The 25,385-nt window shown below is 33.5% G+C and overlaps 1 protein-coding gene across 10 annotated transcripts in view; it reads left to right on the top strand.

Annotated features, from left to right (window-relative positions):
* The window catches only part of Scaper (S-phase cyclin A associated protein in the ER), a 460,757-nt gene that overhangs the window by 43,127 nt on the left and 392,245 nt on the right, over nt 1-25,385 (top strand). For all 10 annotated transcript variants that reach the window (XM_046428027.2, XM_046428024.2, XM_046428026.2 and 7 more), the window contains 2 exons: nt 465-535; nt 3,749-3,943. In XM_046428027.2, the coding sequence (XP_046283983.1) occupies nt 465-535; nt 3,749-3,943 (266 nt within the window). The remainder of the gene's footprint in view (nt 1-464; nt 536-3,748; nt 3,944-25,385) is intronic.

Below are 25,385 nucleotides of genomic sequence, written 5' to 3'. Positions count from 1 at the left end.
GACTTTGGAAATTTACCTTTATTAAAAAAAAAAACAACAACTGTATCATCAGTAGTTTCCATTGAGCATGCATAGATTGTACTGTTTTGTGTTCGCTGGATGGAAGTTTTGTGTTATTATACTTGGATAATTTTTATAGTTTAGTTTTATATTATCTAATTACCTACAGTTTAATTTTGTGTTTTCTATTTTTTAAAATAGTAATACTTTTTTATTTTCTTTTTAAAAATTTGTTCTCTAATTAGTTATACATGACAGTAGAATATATTTTGGCATTATACATATATGGAGTATAACTTTTCATTCTTCTGATTGTACATAATGTAGAATTACATTGGTTGTATAATCATATATGCACATAGATAGTAATGTCCAATCATTCTGTCTTTCCTGTTCCCATTCTCTCTCCCTTCCCTTCATTCCCCTTTGTCTAAATATTTTCTTATTTGTTTCTTGCCTTGAAGGGAAACCTAAGTGTCAAACTGGTGGAAAATCTAAGAGGACAATTCAAGGCACTCATAAAACTACTAAGCAGGTACGGCATATATTACTTTTTATTTAGTTACTTTTAATTTAAATTCCTGAATATATTGTAAGTTATAAAATATAATATTTTAGTACTTATTATATACTTTATCTTCATGTGAAAATTAAATGTAGCATTTTAAATTTAACAAATATGTATATTATACTCATGTGTACCTAGTTTGTGCTAAGTATTTATAAATATTAATGCTTATTAACATTTATTTGGTTCTTATAGCAACCCTTTGGTGTAGACATTATTATTGTCCTCACTTACAAAAGTGAAGTTATATTACAAAAAGAAACTGAGGCAAGGAGGCTATGTAACATGCTAGTAAGTGACGCAGCCAGTATTTGAAGTCAGGTTGTCAGTTTCCATAGTTTTAATTTTAACCCTTCTGCTACAGTTCCTTTTTCTTCATTCTTGGTGTTAATCTGAAGCCTTTAGGTTTGTAGGGTAGTGTATATATTGTCTCTAAAAGTTTTCAAGTTCCTCTACTAAAATTTGTGGAGAACACAAACTACCTAATTTTTGGGAAAGTATTCATAAGTATAGTTATCTTTTAAATTCATTGTTGTTTTATTTTTATATACATTATGTATGTTATGTGTTATTTTAGTTTGGTATTTTTTAATATACTAGATGTATTATGTAAAACAAAAATGTTATAAGAGGAAAACATGGATTTCTAATTAAGATATCACTGTGAGTTTACAAATAATTTTCACTCCCCACACACAGAGGCATCAGTGATAAAATTTTTAAAAGGAAATAGGATATTTTAAAAAGTAAGATAAAAATCTTGGTGGATGAGAAGAAAACAAATATGTATATTGACAGGTAAGTGGAGTTGGGGGCAAAACCAAAATGGATAGATTTCTAGAAGATCAATTCCAATGGGAATGCCGCACCCTACCTGTGCACAGTTACTAATCAGTTAATCCACATCAATAATTAATCCAGGGGATAGAGTTGTAGCTCAGTTAGAGCACTTGCCTAGCATGTGTGAGTCACTGGGTTTGATCCTCAGTATCACATTGTGTATATATATAACTAAAATTAAAAAAAAAATGTTTACTATTGTTTTAGTCCATGTTTTCTATTGTTTAGTCTGCTGCTTAGGTCACACATCTCATAATCTAATCATTTTATCTCTGAAAAATTTTGAATTGTCTTATATATGAGCTTTTATGGGACACTTTATATCTAAACCATAACAGTCATATTCTTAAAGGTAAAGACTTACAAGGCCCCAATAAAAGGCCCATGGAAGTGGAACAATAGTGGGCTAGATTGTTGGTAACCATAAAGGCGAAGAAAATAAAAAGGTAAAAGATCAGAAACTCGATCTCAAAATAAGTTTGCAAAGTAAAATATCAAATCACATGTGGAAATTAGCATCATAAAATAGAGTATTCCACAAATGAGATGGTAATGAAATGACATTTTTTCTAAAGAGAACTTTTAAACTTTTAAAGCAATGAGTGTTAGAATAACTATAATGCAAGATGGAGAAATTAGAAATGTAATAGGTGAATATTAATTTTGAAAATTTATAATTAAACATAAACCCAGATAAAAATCTTAGAAATGAATGTGTTATCAGTGAAATTTTGAAAATCTTCAATTAATGGAATAAACAATATATGGGACAAAGAGTTTACTGAAAGAAAATTTGTGAATTGGAGGACAACTTAAAATATAACTTGGAGAATTACAGAAATGGAAAATGTGAAAGAGAATTTAAGATTGAGAAATTCAAATAACATGTCTACTAAGTCTTCTGAAAGTAGAGAATAAATAATGGGTGTATTGAAAATATCCCTCACTTTCTGAATTCTCAAGAGCTTCAGGGCTTCAACTGGAGCTGGTAGGGTGAATAAAATAGGTTTATACTCAAATTCATTCTAGAGAATCTTCAAAACATCATAGTTAAGGAAAAATGTCCTTAAAATTGTCAGGAAGTGGGGCTGGGGATGTGGCTTAAGCGGTAGCACGCTCGCCTGGCATGCGTGCGGCCCGGGCTCGAACCTCAGTACCACATACAAACAAAGATGTGTGTCCGCCGAGAACTAAAAAATAAATTAAAAAAAAAATTGTCAGGAAGTAAACCTGCTAAGGAATGACAGGTTAATAGAATTGTTATCAATGAAAGACCAATGGAGCAATAATTCAAAGTTATGAAGCAAAATAACTTTTGACCCAGAATTCTGTGCTTAGTCAAATGATCATTTAAGTGTAAGAATGATATACATCCAGTTTATATGGTAAGACTAAACGTTTACTATTGTTTTAGTCCATGTTTTTTATTGTTTAGTCCATTTTTTTTTGCTTGCATTATGTCATAGCAATAGTAGTTTATTTGGCTCAAGGTTCTAGAGGCTGAGAAGTCCAAGGTCATTGGGCCATATCTGGTGCAAACCTTCTTGCTGAATCCTATTGTGGAAGAAGGTATCATATGTCAAGAAAGTGTGCTTTCATGTGCACAAGAAGAAGGAAGAGAACACCAGTTCCATGATAACAAACTGCCTCCTACAATAATGACATTTATTTATCCATATGGGGAGAGCCCTTGTGACCTAATCATACCTTAAAGATCCCCACCTTTTAAAACTGTTGCATTGGGGATTATATTTCCAACACACTGATTTTGGGAAATCATTGAAACTATAGCAGCCATTTACAAATTCTTAATGAAGAACTGTTAAAGATGTACTTCAGTAAGAAGAAAAGTGATTCTTTGGGAAAAGTTGCTTGTAAAAAGATGTGAAATATATTGGTAAGTCTCATGAACTAGATAGGTTTTTAAAAATCCACACAACAAATGTAGAAAGATGACACTACACCCAAGTATAACTAGTACGTGGAATATGTAAATGAATATATACAAGCAATTTCAAAATGTTGACATTGCTATTTATTATTTGTTAATATATGTGAATGTGCCATACATGTGTTCCAGTAAATCAGGAATAACTTTAGCACTCCTATTGCTAAATGTTGAGTCACCTAAGTCATCATAATCTTCAGTAAGACTTGTCTAAAATAAAAATTGACCTTATAAACCTGTCCATTTTACAGTGAGAAACTTTAAGGTGAGAAACTTTGTTTTGAGGAACTCAAGCAAGATGTTAGATAAAAGTATTTATGTTGAAATGTGCTTTATACAAAACAACAATCCTTGAAAGCCTTATATTTTTTTCATGTATTTTATTTGACTAGAATACTGCAATAGACTGTAAGATAACATCTGCAGTTGGAGATAAACACTTTGATAAAAGTCCCACTAAAACAAGGCATCCTCGGAAAATTGATCTTAGAGCTCGGTACTGGGCATTTCTTTTTGACAATCTTCGCCGTGCAGTAGATGAAATCTACGTAACTTGTGAATCAGATCAGAGTGTGGTGGAATGTAAGGTAAGTTATGCAAAGTTATGCTTTGCGGTTTGTGTTTCATTTCATCTTATGCTCCAATTTTTGCTACGTCTTCCTTGATCATTTACCTCACTTATTTTAGTTTTAATAAATTCTATATGCATTTTATTTCATTACCTCTTAGTAAAAATTTTTCTTTTGATTTTACACTAAAATGAACATTGTGCTTGAACTTTTCTTGATTTTAAAGTCTTTGTTTTTGGCATGATCTGATTTTTAGTTGCTTTTATATTCTGTGAATGATTTGGTAGAAAGCTGATACATAATCCTGAGGAAGGAATCAAATATTGGGGGATGTTCACACAGAAGCACACACAAAAATTTTAAAAATCTTTCTTATTTGCATTCTCTGTTGGTACAGTAGGTGGCACTAGTGAGATTTTCACATTCTTTGGTTTCATGTTTAATGTCTTTAATTGAACACTGCTCCCTTTCCGTTGAGATACTTATCATTCTCCTAATTCACTCTGGTCAGGGAAAAGTGAGATTGATGGCTAACCATAAACAATCTTGGGTGGGATTGGGATGTCATCGTAAGGTGTGTTTTCTAATTTTAGATAACCTTGTGATTGTAATAGGATATTAAACAGACATATAACATAGTCTATCTGTAAAAATTCACCAGAAAGCCTGGCATTTTAGTAAATACTAATTATATATTATATTACTTTTTATTGAAAAAATTATTTTGAGAAAAACCAAAGCAATATGTCTTCATATAATTATTAAAGAGATAACTTCTGTTTTAAGTATGAATATGGTTGAAACCCTTGGAATTCATTATTTAGCTTTAGAATTATATGAAGGGTCAAAGAGACAGCAGTTGTGTTTCCTCTTAAATTGGAAAGAACAAAAATGAATTTTAGACTAGTTTGAAAATATTCATCAAAACCAAGTTTCAAAATGAGCGGTATAGGCGCTGGGGATGTGGCTCAAGCGGTAGCGCGTTCGCCTGGCATGCGTGCGACCCGGGTTCGATCCTCAGCACCACATACAAACAAAGATGTTGTGCCCGCCAAAAAACTAAAAAATAAATGTTAAAAAATTCTCTCTCTCTCTCTCTGTCTCTCACTCTCTCTTTAAAAAAAAAAAAAAATGAGCGGTATATTGAAATTGTCCAAATACAAGATGTGGTAGTCACAATTAATATTATTATTGTCATTATGTAAAAACTTTTTATGTTTTAAGAGAAACACTTCTAAATAAAATCATATCCTTAAAGAATAATGAGTTAGCAGATTATAATGGAAAACACTACTGACTTAGTTTTGAGTTTTAGCTTCTAAAAAAGAGCATGTGGGTCTAGATCATCTCCAAGTCATAGAGATCAATCAATTCACCAGATTCTTTGATTTTTGTGATTAAAAATGACATATGTCTGGGCTGGGGCTGTAGCTCAGTGGCAGAGCACTTCATGTGTGAGGCACTGGGTTCAATCCTCAACACCACATAAAAATAAATAAGGGCTCAGCAGTAGCTTACTTGCCTAGCACGTGTGAGACCCTGAGTTCGATTCTCAGCACCATGTATAAATAAATAAAATAAAGGTCCATCAAAAACTTAAAAAAATTAAATAAAATAAAATAAGGCATGCTGTCCCTCTACAACTACAAAAAAAAAAAAAAATTTAAACCAAACCAAAAAAATTTGTTTGGGAAATATGTACTTCTTTAAAAAAAATTTTTTTTTAGTTGTTGATAGACATTGATTATTTATTTATTTATATGTGGTGCTAAGAATCAAATCCAGTGCCTCACAAGTGCCAGGCAAATGTGCTACCACTGAGCCCCAGCCCAAATATGTACTTCTTTAGAGAAGTGAGATTGACTAATTATAATCGTGTCTCAGTTAGCAAGCAGAAACTCTGGCATCTGCCTCTGATACTTCTGTGTTTGACGAAGCTAGAAATGTAACTTATTTCTGGCTCTGTCACTCATTTATCTAAAGCTTTGTGAAAGTTTAATAGTAATAGATTTTTTTTTTATGTAAGATGTAGATTAAAAGATGAAGAAGGTTTTGAGAAAATGAGAGGAATGCTTGTACTATGCCAAGATTCTCAAAGACTTATGCTGAGAAGTAAAATCTGGGAGAAAGCTATTCTCATTTTCTATTTTGGCCTTCTCTAGGACTTACAGCTGGTAATGTAAAATGATACAGTTTAACATTTGGTCTAAGCATATGCTGGGTAATAACTAGTGTTCCTTTTTTGTTTACATATTTCTCTATTTTAGTTATCAAAGCATTGCCATCTATATCCTCATTTGGTTAGTACTTTGTAGATATGTAACTCAGGGATTTCCCTTCATTTTGCATGTAGATTCAATTCTTGTTTTTGTTGATGCTCTCAAGGATTTATCCTCATTTGTGATTTTTGTGTTTTAGCCTTAATTAAATAACCACAGTTCAGTTTTGTGTCCCATATGTAAAGTGTAGTTAGTACCATCTTTGTTATGCAATTCACATAAGTGTAGCATGTTAGTGAAAAATATTTTTACATTTTACCCAGGAATACAGACCACACTTCCCTCTGTAATTAAAAGAGGCTAAATTCTTCACTTTTTTGAGCTTGAGGATGTGTCTGTTATGACATCAACTGTTTCATTGCTTGACTTGCTAGGAACTGACATCTCAGCAAAGCCATACGCTAATCACCACCCCTATGTTTCCCTTGCCCTCTTATAAAATGGGCTAGAGGGTGGGCTGGGAGGAGATTGCCTTTTGGGCTATGTACAGTTAATGAAGTGGTGGTTATCTCATCAACTTATTCTCACAAAAAAATGAGATGAAACTTTAACAAAGTGTTCTTGAAGTTTGTGGGTGTGGCTGCAGGGAGGAGGGGCTGGCATCTTTTCTCTGCCAGGATATTTGATGTGCTGAATGATTTTGGTGTGTCTGGAATGTGTTAAAAGAGTTTGGGGGGGAAAGAATGTTGGGAACACATTTTACTTTCCTTTCCCTGTTTTCATTTTAACTTGGGGAGAGTTAGAAGCATATTCCCAGAAGTTTGGGGGCACCCTCAGATACAGAGACTGATGCTTATATGTGTCTAAGAGATTTTGTAGCACAATAGGCTTACTAGAGTATTCTAGGTAAGCTGGGTCTGAAGGATCTCTAGGATAGTAGTATGCTTCTGAAGGAGTTCTCTGTGATTAAGTAAAGAGGAAACTGGTGAGATTTATGTTTTATGTGAGAGAAGGAGCATAAACATACCTGAAGATGTTAAAGGCTGAGGGGCTTCCTAAGGTAATCCTTGGCTATGTGAATGTATGCAAAATTCTGATGGAATTGGGCAGCAGGAACAAGGGTGAACCTGCATGCTGTCTAGAGATCATGTGTGCTACCTGTGCAGAAATCACCATCAGTGCAGAGATTAGTTAGAAGCCACTGACTTCAGATTGAATCAGAAAAACCATGGATGCGTTGCTTCCTGGTAGCACTTGATTCTGTTGGCAGTTGGCATAATTTGAGCCCTGTAGAAAAGGTCAGCTGATGACTGTGGCAGACCCATCACTAATGTTTGGCAAGCTTTGTAAGTAGAATATTGCTCTTTTCTTACAGCTGCTACTTATGGAAGAAGACGTAAGTTTGTAAAAGAAGGAGAGTGGGAGCAGAAGCATGGGGGAGGAACGGAGGAGAGAGCCAGTAAGAACAAGCCTTGCCATTTCCCACCACAGGCATCTGGTAGAGGCTGTGGAATTCTCACTTGTGCTAATGAGGCATGTTGTCCATAGATAGAATTTAAAAACTATGCTTTGATCATTGAATATGACTGAAAAATTTTGGAATTTTACTGATCATACTTAGTAGACTTAGGATTCAACAGAGTAGTTATGGGGAAAAACAATTATTTTATGTTTATATGTCAGTTGAGATTTGCCGTTCAACAAGTTAGGGATCAAATGGAGACACAAGAAAATGTTTTGGAAGGTATAACATAAAATATAAAAGAAAATAAGGGGCTGGAGTTGCTAGAGCACTTGCCTGGCATGTGTGAGGCCATGGGTTTGATCCTCAGCACTGCATATAAATAAATAAAAATGAAAGATCCATTAAAAACAAAACTTTATAATTAGGAAAAAGAAGAGTCACAGATGGACAAATGAGAATGAGTCCAGGGACAGAGAAGGAATAATCATAGAAGTAAAAAGACTAAGAGAATAGTAATGTTCCTAAAGTCATGAGAGTATTGTGGTCAAGATTGACTGAAGTTAAGAGAAAGCCATTTCTCTTTGACATTCAATAGGAACAAGAACAGATCGGATCAAGGTGGAAATTTGTGGTAAGAGTTTGAAATTCTCTGCTCTTATTATTTTTAAAAAGTAGGAAGTATATGGGGTTGGAGGTTTGAGGAAACAGGGTCTAAAATAACTGATAGAGAAGGCTGACTTTTAGAACCACAGGATTACTTGGCAACCTGGAAGGTGACAACTAAGAAAATTCTCTTTTCTGTATATTTTCTTGTTTTCCTCATTAGCATTTTCTCTCATCAGCGTTGAACATGTTTCTCTTCCATCCTAAAAACAAAACAACAACAACAAAGCAACCCCAAATCCCAGATCCTCTCTATTTATTCTTTAATTTATTCCCCAAACCCCATGCCATTTTCCTCCTTCCTTTCTTAGCCAAGTTTCATGAAAGTGTTTTCTGTATTTGCTGCCTCCATTTTCTTTTTTTCCTATACTCATTAGTCTACTTGAATCTGGTGTCATGTCCTATGGAGCTTCTGTTAACTCCTGTGAAGGTTGCTCGTCAATTTATTGCTAAACCTAGTAGATGTTTTTTAGTTTCTTCCATGGTCTCTGAGCAGCATTCCATACTGTTGACTGATTCCTTCACTTTAGAGAACTTTCTCCTGTGGCTTTTATGGAGTGCCCTCTACTAATTTTCTTGTTCCTTTGTTTGACTCTTATTTTTGCATTCTCTGTATTGACTTTTTCTTTGCCACCTGACTTTTTTATTTTTATTTTTATTTTTTTTTTTAGAGAGAGAGTGAGAGAGAGTGAGAGAGGGGGAGAATTTTAATATTTATTTTTTAGTATTTGGTGGACACAACATCTTTGTTTGTATGTGGTGCTGAGGATCGAACCTGGGCCGCACGCATGCCAGGTGAGCGCGCTACCGCTTGAGCCACATCCCCAGCCCTGCCACCTGACTTTTAATTGTTAGGATCATTAAGATTCACTTCCTTGTCTCACTAATTTATACTTATTCTCTGAAATTTTATTCAGGCCATGGCTTAGTTTACCATTCCTTTGCTGGTGATTCTGAAATTTATAACCCTAGCCTATATCTGCCTGTCTTATGATACTCAGAACTTTATGTCCACCTTCCCTAGTTGGCTTCTTGACTTGGATATCTTCCAACACTTTAAACTGGCATATATAAAACTAGGTTTAACTCTCTTTTTCTCATCATAAACCTGGAGATGTGTTTCTCTTTCCTGAATGGCAAATTCTGCCTCCACTCAGATGTTTATTCTTGAAACCTAGGAGACATCTTTGATTTCTCTCTTAACCTCAGGAAACTATTGTCCAATGAACTAATTTATTTCACAATTGCTTTCTAAATCTTTGCAATCCATTCCATTCTCTAATTCTCCCCTGCTGACATCCTAGTTCTTCTAGTTCAAGATGCCATGATAAAATGCTTAGATTACAACTGCATAGGACACTCTGCCTTCTTCCTACCCGTTTTCCACACTATATGTTGAATGATACATAAAGATGAACATGACTGTCTTTCTCCTTTGATTATAGATTTTCAAAGTTTCTTTTTAGCATGAAAAGTCCTTGACATGACCTTCAGATCTTTGGTGTCTTGATGCATGAGTAACTAATTTCACACTGCTTTTCTCTTCTCCTTTCTGCCTAATTTAAATCAGTCTTTCAGTTACTCAAACATACTGTATGCTTGCATGCTTTTAGGCTTTTCCATGTTTTAATTTTTCTGTCCAGTACACTCTTCCTTTCTTATACTGGCCCAGTTCTTCCTCACCTCCTCCATCCCTCTTACTTAACTTTCGTTCATAGTTTATATTGTGGTTTAAGTGTCACTTCCTCAGGAGAGCCTATACTAATGTTTCAGACTATAGTATGCTCTCACAATATATACTTTTCTTTAGAAGCACTCACCACAATTGAAACTAAATAATTACATATTTAGTTTAGTATCTGACTTTATAAGTACAGAAACCACACTGTCTTGTTTCTCCTTCTGTCTTTAGTACTTAGAACTAGCATGGAACCTAGTAGATGCTCTATAAATATGTGTACTGTACAGAGAAAGTACACACATAAGACTACATATACATTTGCAGTGGTTCCAGTCTTCACAGTTACGTGATTCCCCTCTCCTGCTAGTGATACTTAGGAAAAAAGGCACAAAGGTGGTGGGTAGGTAGATTACTCTTGGGTTGGAATTCTTCAGGCATTCCAAATCTTCAGATCCTTCTTCCAGTTATTCAGAGAAATTGGAATTTTAGTGGAGTAATATAGTTGAGAGTGAATAGGAGAGTAGTTAGAGTTAGTTAGAATAAGAATAAGAGAGTAGTTAGACTGTGTAACCTAGGCTAATAGGGAAGAAAATGACTGTAGGAGAAGCCTGTTAGATAGGAAGAAAGTAGAAAAGTACTGTTTACAAATATTCTTTGTATGTGTAAGGAGTGGATACTGTAGCTTGCCTGTAGACAGAAAGTGATAGATTTATATTTATATTTTAAAGTTATTTAGGTTCTCCCAATATTAACAAGTTTTTTACCTACTTGATCTGTCAGATACTGAGATGTTTTAAAATCTCTCAAACTACTGCAGTTTCAGTCTTTTTGAATTTTAAAGAACTTTTTATCTATACATTTTGTTGCCTTGTCATTAGCTGTATAAAGAATCATAGGAGTTATATTGTCATTGTGAGTTTAACATTTTCTCAGTATTAAAAATGGCCCTTTTATCCTTCAGTGTTTTTCATTATGAATTCCATTTTTTAAATATTATTGTATTGTTCATGTCTTTATTTATTTATTTTTATGTGCTGCTGAGGATTGAACCCTATGCCTCACACATGCTAGGCAAGCATTACTACTGCTGAGCCACAACTGTAGCTCCTCCATTTTTTCTGATTTTTTTTTTCATTTGATTTGCCTCTTACACTTTAGGTATTAAAAATATACTTAGGTATTGAAATTTGTGGCAGAAACCTTGAGATTCACCACAGCAATAGCAGACTAAGAGTTTACTTGTGTATTTATAGGAGTTGTCTTTGATTACCTTATATTGTCTTACATTAATAGGTATCTTTTCTTCTATCTATATCTGTAGGTGGTCTTTCTAGCCTTATTCTAGCTTCTTATTCTTCACTCTGTTTTGTGCATGGTAGGTCTATGATAAAATTTTGCTGTTTGCTTGGTTAAAGAATTAATTTCCCTTATGTATATAACATTTCCCAAAACTTTGTTTTATGAGTGTTTAAGTTGTAGAGATGAATGAGTTGCTATGTTTTAGTCTATTATAACTAATTGATGATCTCTGGTGGACAACACTTTGTTCCTTATACCTGGTTCTCATATACATTGTTGTCAGTAGAACCAATAGTGTTTTCTTTTTATTTCTTCTTTTTCTTCACTTGAGAGTGCAATTGTCAGGTCACAATACTACTAAAGTTGGTCAAACTTAATTATCTGGACTAAGTTCCAAATTATGGTAACATAATTATTTCTTAAGAATAGGCATCATACCATACTTTCACTACTACTACTACTATTTTTTTTTTTTTTTTGTACTGGGGATTCATCCTAGGAGAACTTAACCGCTCAGTCACATCCTCATCCCCTTTTTATATTTTATTTAGAAATAGGATCTTTCTAGGTCCCTTAGGGCCTCATTAACATGATGAGGCTGGCTTTTGAACTTGGTGATCCTCCTGCCTCAGCCTGCTGAGGGGTACGGCACTGTGTCTTGCTTCCATACTTTCACTTTAAAAGTATTTCTTCTCATTTCTTTATATCTCTTGATGAAACTACCATTCTTTTATTACCCTTGTTTTCTTTGTCATTATCAAAGTTCCTATGCACTCATTTTTTTTGCTTTCTTCCCCTCTGCCTTCATAAGCATCTTCCCTCCTCCTAGTGTCAATGAATTGCCCTTTTAAGACCCTTATTACTCTGGTAAACTGTTTTATTTTTCTTCTTGGTATGTCCCCCTCTAGTTTTTTCCCCTTTTATGGTTCTTCTTACCAATGACAATCATTCTGAAATGCAGTTCTGATCATATTACTGTTCTGCTGCAAGGTATTTATTCTGTATTCATAGTGTTTTGAATCTAGAATAGACTCATCCTTTTGGATTTTAAAACTTTCTCCTACATGGTCTTAATTGATTTTTCCAGGCTTGTTATAATCATTGCTAATCTTCCTATGCGTTCATTTCAGATGAAGATCAAGACCTCAGGATCTAAACCCAAATTCTAGCACTTCCTATAATTTAGGAGACTTTGGGATTCCACTTGGGGACTGTTTATTAAAAAAGGACTTAGTGCCTCATTTGGGAACTGGAATTATCCAACAATATGAAATAAACTTTGCCCTGAGACTTTGTAGGATGTAATGTCAGTTGTAGACACTTAGTAGCTTTTAGCTGAAGAGAGGAAATGGAATGTTGAGAAGTGAGTATTTACTCCAGTCAGTTTGGTTCAAGAATAGTAACTAGAGGGTAAAATTCAGTGCTACCTATTTCTTTTTGTTGATCTCATTTGATACATATTTTGAGTACCTCTACAGATATGCTTCTCTAGTCATTTCATTTGTAGATATGAGTTTTGGATACTCTAGAGAGAAGTAGTTTGGACATTATCATCTTGAATATTGGGGTATCTTTACAGTGGCATTAGGTAACTGTGAGTCTGATGAAACTGCCACTTCAGTTTCGTAAAAACTCTTTTGATTTGAATTTCCTGCTTTATGGAAACAACTGTTGTTTGGGATTTCCAAGAGATGCACTTTTTAGGCATGTGATGACAACTGTTTCTGGAGTGTAAGTATTTTGTTCTATTATTGAGGGAATATGTGCTTGCGGGACTGAGAGAGAACCTTCTGAAATGCAACTATAGGAAAAAAAATAGTCTGAAGGAAAAATTTAAATAGGATATTTTTACTTATCCACTAGAGTAGGGATTCTTTCTTGGGATTCCTGGACCCATGTGTGTGAATCACCCAAAAGTATTGCAGAATTATCTTGATCATATATATATTATTCTTATTTGTGAATCATCCAGAAGTTTCACAAAATTATTTTGATCATATATATTATTTTGAGTAAAGTTTCCAGAACTTTCCTCAAATTCTTAAAGATGTGACCGGAAAAAGATAAATTGCAGATCCTGGTTCAACAAGTTTTCCACTTAAACTCTGCTATCTTAACATAGATGAGAAAGGATCATGATGGTTTCTTCATCATCCCTTCATGATCATCACGGAGAGTTGGAAATTTAACCTCCTCCCTGAAATGTTAGCAAGTGCTATCTTACATCACCATCCCAGGAAGGACTTAGTCAATTTGTCTCTGAAGGTTTTACCCAACCTCCATTTGCCTGGTCTTGTGTGTCTTCCAGTAACAGGACACAATTTTGCTCAGTTGCAGCGCGAAGTCAAGCATGCGTAAGACAATTGAATAAAAGCAAGGCAAAACATTAAAAAGGTAAATGTGGGATCTATAGTATTTACTAAGTGACAATTAAATTATGATGTTTGGGTGAAGACCATTTCATAGGAATTTATTGGTGACCTGAAGTTTGAACTGATATCCTTGGGTAGCAAAGAGAGGGCTTGAAACCTTTAGGAAATATATTTTCAAAAAGGGTTGACCACCAGGAACATCTTACCCAGTGTTCTTGGGCAAGAGACTTATTTTCTGCTTCAAGAAGAGGATGAAACAATTCAGGTGAGACCTAGCTGCTGCATTATGCAGTTGTACCACATTCTTCCCTCTTTTGCTTATTATTTTCTTTAGTATTAATAGAGTGATTTAAGTGATGCTTTGCAAAGGTAATCCATGAAGACATACTATCACTGAGCTTGCATTACTAAGTGCATTGGTAATAATAATAATAATATCAGAAACCATAATTAACTCCACACTACTCACCTGTGCTATGCTTTGAGTTGTTGTAGAAACTAATGTCTCAGATGAATATTCTCTGAAGCTTGCTTGAGTTTAGTTGAAGTGCTGCAAATGGTGATATGGGATTGAGTTCTTTATATTGTCATTAATTACATTAAAGTGATAACAGTTGTTATGAACTAAGAAGTATAATTTACTTATACCAGCTATCCCTTCCTCCCAAATAGACGAAATTGAACAATTTGCAAGGTTACACATACATAGTTCCTAGTCATATACAAATAAAACAGTTTCTTTAGTAATATATGTATTTGAAGATTCTTATTAACTTCTGTGGTTTTCTTTCTTAATGAGTAGTAAACTTATAATTTAATCATTTTGGGGGCTATAGAACTATTTGGTGGTTTCTCTTTCTTTTCTCTCTCTTTTGGATGTATTTAGTTCATTGCTCATTGTTGGTTTGTGTTTTCAATAAAATTGAAATTTTCAATAAAATCTTTATTAAAGACCGTGTCATCTGCTGTTTTGGTTTCTACCACACTTCTGGATATATGTCATAAAAACATAATACTTGGGTCTTAAACTTAGTTTGTGGTATTCTAGTAAAAATTTAAGGGAACGTCAAAATATTTGGGAGTATTTCTAGAATCTCTCATTGGTAGTTAATTTTTAAGGTATCGTTTATCATTGGTAAGCTCTAGGCACAATGATTTTTTTTATTAGTGGTGTTTTTGTTTTAAAATTATTTGTTTTAAAATTATTATGGTACTTTTTGATATAGGATAATAAAACTTAAGCTTAAATAACCTAATGGCTACACTAATGCTAATTCCATAGATGAGCTCTGTTCACAGTAGAGTGGCATTCTGTACAAGATTTATCATGAAATTATTTAATAGAGTTGAGTCTTTGAAGTATCAAAAGAATGAATTTTACAAGAATCCTGGGAGATAGAGAAGTTCCTATAAAAGGAACAGCTCTTGATTCTTTATTATAATTAGAAAATATTTCTTTTAAAACTTCACATTTAGAAAATAGAGAAATAGAAATAGACATGTTATTATTTAACTTTGTCAGAAAAAAATGAAAAATATATGTAATTGGTAATAGAAGTCAAATGGGGCCATAAATTATGAGATGTGAGTATCCTCTTAGAAATAATATAGTCCAACTCTCTTATTTTACTGATGAGAAACTAAAAGTAAATGGCAAGTCTGAAATTATATGGTAAGATAATAGAGCTAAGGACTTTAGTGCAACAACTACTTACTGAATATTTATTACAACGTACAATGTTCTGGGTGTTACTTATGAATCTAAGCACGTTATAACTATAATAAAAATGCTTTAGGTCAAACATCAACATATTTAAATGCTAGTTTTTCTTTTTTATTTACATATCAAGAGAATATTCATGGTGCTCTTTCTGTGGACATTATATTGCATTATTTACACTTTTATTGAGAATTTTTTAATTTTTAAAATTATTTTTATTAATTTTAAATTATAATTATTTTATCAGTTAATGACTAGAACATAGAAGACAGTTCTTCTTGCTGATTAGACTACAAGGCATACCTGGTAGCAAAGGATATAATTCTGTTGTATTACTCTTCTGGGTTATTGAAATGATTTGAGATTTTATTTTTTGAGAAGAAAGTGTAATCAGTATTTGTCTTACTGAATAAGTTTTGCTTCTCTGTGTGTGGTACCTCAATGAAGCTATTTAAAAAAACACATTGACAACAGTAACTTAGAAAGTGAGCTGTACTAATACAAATACATATGGTTAGAAGGAGAAGACTTTTATTTATATGGCACTTTTGAGTTTTTAATATGTATTAATTTTAGTTATTATACTTGATAAAACTTGTTAGAGAGGTGACTTCTGGCTTATAGGATCGTAAGTGTGTATGTGTGTGTGTGTGTGTGCGCTAGCCTATGAAGGGAGAATAGGAGATTTCATGGAATAAAAGTCCTTCCTGTGTTGCTTCTAATCTAGTCATGTGACTTTGGAAAAAACTACCAAACCTTATCTCACTTTTTTTTCTATAAATGGGCAAATTGGATTAGATGAAATCTGATGCCCCTTCAACCCTACATTTAATTTCATATTGGGAGAATATTCTAGGCAAAAGAAATACCTTAATCAGTTGTTTGGGGGTAACTATGCAGACATCTGTGGGGTATTTGAATTGCATTATGCTTTTTTTTTAAAATTAAGCACCAAATTATTTATTTTTATTGTGTTTCATAGTCTCTCAAATCTATTAAAGAGTAATCAGTTTACCTTTAACTTCTGTTATAAACAAATTCAGGTGCTAATCATCATAATATTTCTTGGTTGTAGAAAATGTTGGCTTACTTGCAGTCTTTTTCAATTTTGTGGATAACACCTTTTTTGATTACTTTATATTTGGAAAATTTTATGTATGTGCACAAGTAGGTATACTAGTGTGATAGCTCCCATATCCAAAAATCATTAGCCCATAACCAATGATGTTTGATGTCTAACAAACCTTACGGTCTTTGCACCATTTATTTTGAAGAAAATCCCCGGTATCATCTTTTCATTTGTATACATTTCAGTGTGTATCTCTAAAAGATAAGGACTTTAAAAAAATACGTAATCAGTCATGGGGGCATTATGTTGATTTTGAGCTTTATAACTAATCATCTTTGTCCATTCATTCTTAGTTGCCTTAAGTCTGATTTTTCGTGTTTTATTATCAAAACAAAATATCAGGCAGGCAAAGTATAATTTATAAAGAAAAGGGGGCTATTGAACTCATAGTTTTGGAGGTGGAAGGGCATGGTACTGGCATCAAATTAGTTTGGTTGTGAGTCCTCTTTGCTTTGTCATATCATGGTGGGAGTGTGGGTCTGGAAGGAATCACATTTGAAACTAGAGAGGGATTAGGATCTCCTGGTCCCTTCTGAGGGCATGCCATAATTGACCTAAAGATCTCCATTGGGCCCTGTCTCTTAACCTTTTACCACCTCTGAATACCTCCAACCTAGGGATCCAACCTTTAACACATAAGCCTTTGGGAGGACACATTGATGTCATATCCAAATCATAGCAGTGGGAAATTACATAAGAGAAAAACATGTAGGGAAGGCAACTTGCAAATGAGATGAGATAAAAATTAGTTGGTAATTATAATAAAATATCTGTATTTCTACCTTCTGCAAATTTCATTGGCCTTTGGAAGTGCTTCTTAGGATTAGATTATGGGAAAATGATTTCAGTTAGCAAATTTTCATTTACAAATTTTTGAGTAGTGAATATGTTATATATTCTTTCCCCATGTATATAAAAATTCCCCAGGTGTATTGAAAATTAAGGACAAATATTTGAAAGAAATGAGTGAGGATTGAAGATAACATGGTTTTGAAATTGGTTTCTTTGACACTTTGCTTTCGGATGATTTCCTGAAATCATCAGTAGCATCTTTTTTTTTTTAAATTAATTTCAGTAGTGTCTTTTAAAAAACTAAATTCTTTAAAAATATACTTTTAAAAACTTGTGTCTATTTTGATAAAGTGCTTTTTTCATAAACATTCCCTTATGTCATTGATTTCTTGTATGATTCATATTTCCATCCCTTTATTACCACAAGAGTCTACCACTGTGTGCATTCCTATAGCTGAGTTTGAGGGCTGTATTGATGTGCTGGGCCAAAGAACCTCTACACTAGTATTGGGTGTCAGGAGGACAAAGGAATGGCGCCAACCATCCTGCTTTGTGTGTCAGTAACTAGAATTAATTACAAACCAATCGAATCTGTTGCAGCCAATTGGTAAACTAATTGGTAATGTTAGCTGTACATCTATTTGTAGTTATCTGAATGCCTATACCATTACTTTCAGAGCCACTTTTGTTCTGTTTCATTCTGCTTGACAAAATGGCCTTCATAGCTTTGGGGAGAAAGATGTGCATCAGTGACCATGAGGTTGCCCCAGCTGCTTGTCTTGTTTGTATTCCCTTGTTCATAAAACACGTTTCAGGTTACAGCTGCATGGTATCACTCTGATCATTTTTGATAATGTGGAGCTAAACATTCCTTAAAATAGGCTGTTTAAGCCACCAAATGTACTTTGTGCCAACTAGTAACGGAAATACAGCAGCCCGGTTAAGTTTTTTTTTTTTTTTTCTTCTTTTAAGCAATGAGGGAAATCAGTAGAAAAACCTTCAAAATAAGCCATTCCAAATTAAGTTTTTCTGTGCCTTAATGTAGGTGGTTTAAGTTGAACAAATTTAATTAAACAATTTGAATTATATTAGTAAAATTGAGAGAAGGAAGCCAACTAAATTTTTAAAATTTGTCCTTTTCCTGATTATGGAATATTTTTATTACCAGTGATTTGGCATCAAGGATTAAGTTTGAAAGGAAATAAACAATACTTCTTTGTTAAGAAGTCTTTTTAAAGTAGAATGTAACTTTTATGACTAGTAAGAGCGGTACTATATTTTATTTGTGAATAACTTAGCATACATTTATTAATAGTCATACCTGATTTCTATAGAGTATTTAAAGTTTTGAAGTCTTTGCTGTTGATTCTATAATGTTAACCTAAGACTTAGCTATGGAAAGATAATGTATTTGTTATAAAAATTATAACATTTATAGGTGGTTGGCATTTTCTGATGGTCATTTTCTGGGACTATTGGAAAGTTGTCTTAAGTAAATGAAACGGATATGTCTTTATGCTAAGTTAAGAATGGCATGAGATGGTAAAGTGAACACAGTTTAAATTTCTTTGTCTTATGCATCTAAATGACAACTTTGATGCACCAATATTTACACATATAGTCTCACTCAATATTAGTTTTTTTTCCTGAGCAAAAAAAAAAAAAAAAAGTGGGGTCTGTGCTTTTATACTCTTTTCTTTAAAATTTAAACCACCATTTAGATACATAACTAATCAGTGCTAATTTTTTTTTCTCCTGGGTGTACAGAATATATTGTCATAGTAATATCATTTTAAAAAATATCTTTATTTATTTTTATGTGGTGTTGAGGATCGAACCCAGTACCTCACACGTGAAAGGCAAGCGCTCTGCCATTGGGCTATAACCCCAGCCCAACCCAGTAATTATAGACTATCTAAAGAAGAAAATTAGAGCACAGTATTGGTAGTTATCATGAATGTGTACAGTGGGCACAGGTCATCTACTTACTTAAGCTGATTTCAAAATGATTCATTGTCAGATTTAGCCAATTTAAAATTTCTCTGGAAGCTTAGTGTCTGTATAAATGTTGCACTTGATAACAGAAGGCAAATAGCCTATCATATTATAAAGAAAACTAGCTTTAAACCATGCGGAGTTGCCTTTGACATATTTAGCTTTTTATCAGCTGCATAAGAAATGTTGGTAAAATTTTAAGTATTAATTTTCTAACATGTTTCTTTTTCTTCCTTCTTTACCTTTTTAAAATAATTTTTTTAAGAGCAGTTTTAAGTTCACAGCAAAATTGAGAGAAAGGTACAGAGATTTCCCATTTGCTTCCTACCCACCATAGATTTTCTACATATTTTGTTAGATTTATACCTAAGTATTTCATATTTTTTGAATATTAATGTAGATGGTATTGTGTTTATTTACTGTGTAAATGCTTGTTGTATGTAAGGTGTAGAACATGTTTTGATATGAATGTACACAATGAAATGATTACTCCAGCTATGCAAATTAATACATTTATAGCCTTACAGTGTTTATCTTTTTGTGTGATAATAGCACTGATCTGGAACTTGAAATTCTCCTGCCTCAGCCTCCGAAGTAGCTGGGATTACATGTGTTTGCCACCATACTCAGGTGTATTCTACATTTTGTTGAATATTTCCTTTGCTATGGAGAAGAGTTTTAGTTTGATGAACTCCATTTGTTCATTTTTTTTTTTTTTTTGCTTGAGAATTTGGTGTGGTATTCAAAAAAGAATCATTGCCAAGGTCAGTATCAAGGAACTTGCCATTTTTGTTCTCTTCTAGGAGTTTTACAGTTTCAAATCTTGCATTGAGGTTTTTAATCTATCTTAAGTTGATCTTTGTAGTGTAAGACAAGGTTTTAGTTTTAATCTTCTGCATGTGGCTATTCATTTTTTAAAATACCATTTATTGAAGATGCTATCCATTCTCCACTGTGTCGTCTTGGTGGTCTTCTCAAAAATTATTTGTATAATAATAATTTATATGTATAATTTATTTGTATATGCTTGGGTTTATTTCTGGACTTTATGTTCTGTTTCATTGGTCTGTGTGTCTGTTTTATGCCAATACCTCTTTTGATTACTATAGCTTTGTAATATAATTGGAAATCAGGATGTATGATGCCTGTACTTTGTGTTTCTTTTTTAGATTGCTTTGGCCATTTGGTCTTTTGTGGTTCCATACTTACCTTAGCATTGTTTTTTCTATTTCTGGGAAAATTGCCAATGGAATTTTGATAAAGAATTGTTTTGAATGTGGATATTGCCTAAGATATTAAGAACATTTTAGCAATATTAATACTTCTGGTCCATGAACATGGAGTTTATTTCCATTTATTTGCATCTTCAGTTCTTTTCATTAATGTAGTTTTCAGCGTACAGGTCATTTAGTTCTTTGTATTTAGTTCTTAAGTATTTGACTCTTAAGATGTTATCCAGCTGTCAGTTCAAAGTCAAATGGTAGGCCTGGGTGGGACTCTTTGGAAACTTCTCTGGGATATCCAACAGAAGTTGATTGCGTGAAAGGCACACTGTCTCTTTCCCCTCTTAGAAGACCCATTATCTTCTATGAGAAGGTCCTCTTTCCCTGTTTATCTCTTCAATAAACTCATGCCTGTTATTCAGAAAAAAAGATGTTATTGTAATTGCAGTTTTAAATATTTTTCAGATAGAATATTATTGTTATAAAGAGATGTAATTGATATTGATTTTATATGGTTCATTTAGAACTTCTAGCAATTTGTGTGTGTGTGTGTGTGTGTGTGTATTTTAGAGTTTTCTAAATGTTTACATTTCTTCTTTCTTTCTAATTTAGATGGTTTTGTTTCTTTTTTCTCAAATTGCTCTTAGGAGTACTTTTAGTACTATGTCTAATAGAAGTGGCCAGAGTGGTAGATATCTTTGCCTTGCATCAAATCTTACAGGAAAAGCTTTCAATTTTTTCTTCATTGATGATGATGTTAGCTGTGGGTTTTTCATATATGGTCTTTGTTGGGGTAAGGAAATTTCTTTTAATGCTTTAAAAAAATTTTTTTGTAATTGATTTTTTAAAAATAAATGATAGCGGAATGTATTATAATTCTTATTACACATATACAGCATGATTTTTTTATATCTCTGGTTGTATATAAAGTATGTTTACACCAACTCGTGTCTTCATACATGTACTTTGGATGATGATGTCCATCACATTCCACCATCCTTACTAACCCCCTGCCCCTTCCCTTTCCCTCCCACCACTCTGCCCTATCTAGAGTTTGTCTATTCCTCCCATGCCCCCCCCCCCCCGCCCCCAACTATGAATCAGCCTCCTTATATCAGAGAAAACTTTTGGCGTTTGTTTTTTTGGGATTGGCTAACTTCACTTAGCATTAACTTCTCTAACTCCATCCACTTACCTGCAAATGCCATGATTTTATTCTCTTTTATTACTGAGTAATATTGTGTATATATGCCACATTTTTTAATCCATTCATCTGTTGAAGGGCATATAGGTTGGTTCCACAGTTTAGCTATTGTGAACTGTGCTGGTATAAACATTGATGTGGCTGTGTCCCTGTAGTATGCTATATTTAAGTCTTTTGGGTATAGATTGAGGAGAGGCATAGCTGGGTCAAATGGTGGTTCCATTCCCAATTTTCCAAGGAATCTCCATACTGCTTTCCTTATTGGCTGCACCAATTTGCAGTCCCACCAGCAATGTATGAGTGTACCTTTTCCCCCACATCCTCGTTGTTTGTCTTCATAATAGCTTCCATTCTGACTGGAGTGAGATGATATCTTAGAGTAGTTTTGATTTGTATTTCTCTAATTGGTAGAGATTCTGAACATTTTTTCATATATTTATTGATTGATTGTATATCCTCTTCTGAGAAGTGTCTGTTCAGGTCCTTGGCCCATTTATTGATTGGGTTATTTGGTTTTTTGGTGCTTGGCTTTTTGATTTCTTTGTATTTCCTAGAGATTAGTGTTCTATCTGATGTGCTTTACTCCTATTCTGTAGGCTCACTGATTCACCTCACTGATTGTTTCTTGAATTCATCCCAGTAATTGATTCTCGATTTTATTTTTTGCACTATAGGAGTCTTATTAAGGAAGTTGGGGCCTAATACAAAGTGATGAAGATTTGGCCCTACTTTTTTTTTTTTCCCTACTAAACGCAGGCTTTATGGCTTAATTCCTAGGTCCTTGATCCACTTTTGCGTTGAGTTTTGTGCATGATGAGAGATAGGGGCTTAATATCATTTTGCTGCATATGGATTTCCAGTTTTCCCAGCACCATTTGGTGAAGAGGCTATCTTTTGTCCAATATATGTTTTTGGTGCCTTTGCCTAATAGGAGATAACGGTATTTATCTGGGTTTGTCTCTGTGTCCTCTATTTTCTACCACAGTCTACAAGTGTATTTTGGTGCCAATGCCATGCCATTTTTGTTACTATTGTTCTGTAGTGTAGTTTAATGTCTGGTTTAGTGATGCCACCTGCTTCACTCTTATTGCTAAGGATTGCTTTAGCTATTCTGTTGTTTTTCCAGATGAATTTCATGATTGCTTTTTCTATTTCTATGAGGAATGTCATTAGTATTTTGATTGGAATTACATTCAGTCTGTATTCAGAATTGTATTCAGTCTGTGCTTTTGGTAATAAGGTCATTTTGACAATATTAATTCTGCCTATCCAAGAACAAGGGAGATCTTTCCATCTTCTAAGGTCTTTAATTTTTTTCTTTTGTGTTCTGTAGTTTTCATTATAGAGGTCTTTCACCTCTTTTGTTAGATTGATTCCCAAGTATTTTATTTTTTTTCCTAGTTTCTCTTTTAGAGGGTTTGTCTCTGATGTACAGAAATTCCTTTTATTTGTGATGTTGATTTTATATCCTACTTCTTTGCTGATTTCATTTATTAGTTTAAGAAGTTTTCTGGTGGAATTTTTTTTGGACCCTTTAGGTATAAAATCATGTTGTCAGCAAATAGTGATAGTTTGAGTTCTTCTTTTCCTGTCTGTATCCCTTTCTTTTGTGTGTCTAATTGTTCTGGCTAGATTTTCAAGAACTATGTTAAATAAAGTGGTGAAGAGGGCATCCCTGTCTTGTTCCAGTTTTTAGAGAGAATGCTTTCAATTTTTCTCCATTTGGAATGATGTTGGCCTTGGGCTTAGCATAGATAGATTTAACAATGTTGAGATATGTTCCTGTTATTTCTAGCTTTTCTAAAGTGTTTGACTATGAAGCAGTGCCTTATTTTGTTGAATGCTTTTTATGCATCTATTGAGACGATCATATGATTTTTATCTTTAAGTCTGCTGATGTAATGAATTACATTTATTATTTTCCATATGTTAAACCGAGCTTGCATTCATGGGATGAACCCACTTGATCATGGTGCACTATCTTTTTGGTATGTTTTTGTAATCGATTTGCCAGAACTTTGTTGAGAATTTTGCATTTATGTTCATTAGAGATATTGGTCTTAAATTTTCTTTCTTTGATGCACCTTTGTCTGGCTTTGCAATCAGGGTGATATTGGCCTCATAGAATGAGTTTGGGAGTGTTCCCTCTTTTTCTATATCATGAAATAATTTGAGGAGTATTGGTATTAGTTCTGTGTATCCATCCAGTCCTGGACTTTTCTTGGTTTGTAGGCTTCTGGTGGCGTCTTCCATCTCATTGCTTGAAATTGATCCATTTAACTTGTGTATATCATCCTGGTTTAGTTTTGGCAAATCATATAACTCTAGAAATTTTTCAGTACCTTTGGTATTTTCTATTTTATTGAAGTACAAATTTTAAAAATAATTTCTAATTTTCTTCTGTATTTCTGTAGTGTGTGTCGTGATATTTCCTTTTTCTTCATGGATGTTAGTAATTTGAGTTTTCTCTCTCTTTGTTAGCATGGCTAGGGATTTGTCAATTTTATTTATTTTTTCAAAGAACCAACTTTGTGTTTTATAATTTTTTCCCATTGTTTCTTTTGTTTCAATTTCATTGATTTCAGCCCTGATTTTAATTATTTCCTGTCTTCTATTGATTTGGGTGTTGGTTTGTTCTTCTTTTTCTAGGTCTTTGAGATGTAATGTTAGGTAATTTATTTATTGACTTTTTCTTCTTTTTTGGAATGAACTCCATGCAATAAACTTTCTTCTTAGTATTGCCTTCATAGTGTCCCAGAAATTATGATATGTTGTATCAGTGTTCTCATTTACCTCTAAAAATTTTTTAATCTCTTCCTTAATATCTTCTGCAACCCATTGTTCATTCAGTGGCATATTATTTAGTCTCCAGATATTGGAGTAGCTTTTATTTTTTATTTTATCATTGATTTCTAATTTCATTCCATTATGATCTGATAGAAGACAGTGTAATATCTCTATTTTTTTTTGTGTTTGCTTGGAGTTGTTGTGTGGCTTAATATATGGTCTATTTTAGAGAAGGATCCATGTGCTGCTGAGAAGAAAGTGTATTCACTCATTGATGGATGAATATTATATATATGTATGTTAAGTCTTAAGTTAGTGATTGTATTATTGAATTCTATAGTTTCTTTGTTCAGCTTTTGTTTGGAAGATCTGTCCAGTGGTGAAAGAGGTATGTTAAAATCACCCAGAATTATTGTGATGTGGTCTGACTCTTGAGCTTGAGAAGAGTTAGTTTGATGAATGTAGACACTCATTGTTTTGGGCATATATATTTATTAGTGTTATATCTTGTTGGGAATTGTGCTGCTATAAACAATGATGTGGCTGCGTGCTGTTTTTAAGTCCTTTGGGTATAAACCGAGGAGTGAGACAGCTGGGTCAAATGGTGGTTCCATTCCCTTTAGCAGTATGAAATGTCCTTCTTTTCTCTTTTGATTAACTTTGGCTTGAAGTCTACTTTATTTGATATGAGGATAGAAACCCCTGCTTGTTTATGCGGTTCATGTGAGTGGTATTTTTTTCCCCCTACCTTTCACCTTCAGTCTGTGGATGTCTTTTCCTATGAGATGAGTCTCTTGAAGGCAGCATATTGTTGGGTCTTTTTTTTTTAAAATCCAATCTGCCAGTCTTTTGTCTTTTCATTGGTGAGTTTAGATCATTAACATTCAGGGTTATTATTGAGACATGATTTG

This window comes from Marmota monax, unplaced genomic scaffold (assembly GCF_021218885.2).
Source record: "Marmota monax isolate L192 unplaced genomic scaffold, Marmota_monax_Labrador192_F-V1.1 WCK01_AAM20220418_F8-fsc00111, whole genome shotgun sequence".
NCBI lineage: Eukaryota > Metazoa > Chordata > Mammalia > Rodentia > Sciuridae > Marmota > Marmota monax.
Note: the sequence above shows the minus strand (reverse complement) of the source record. Positions and strands in the feature narration are given on the sequence as shown.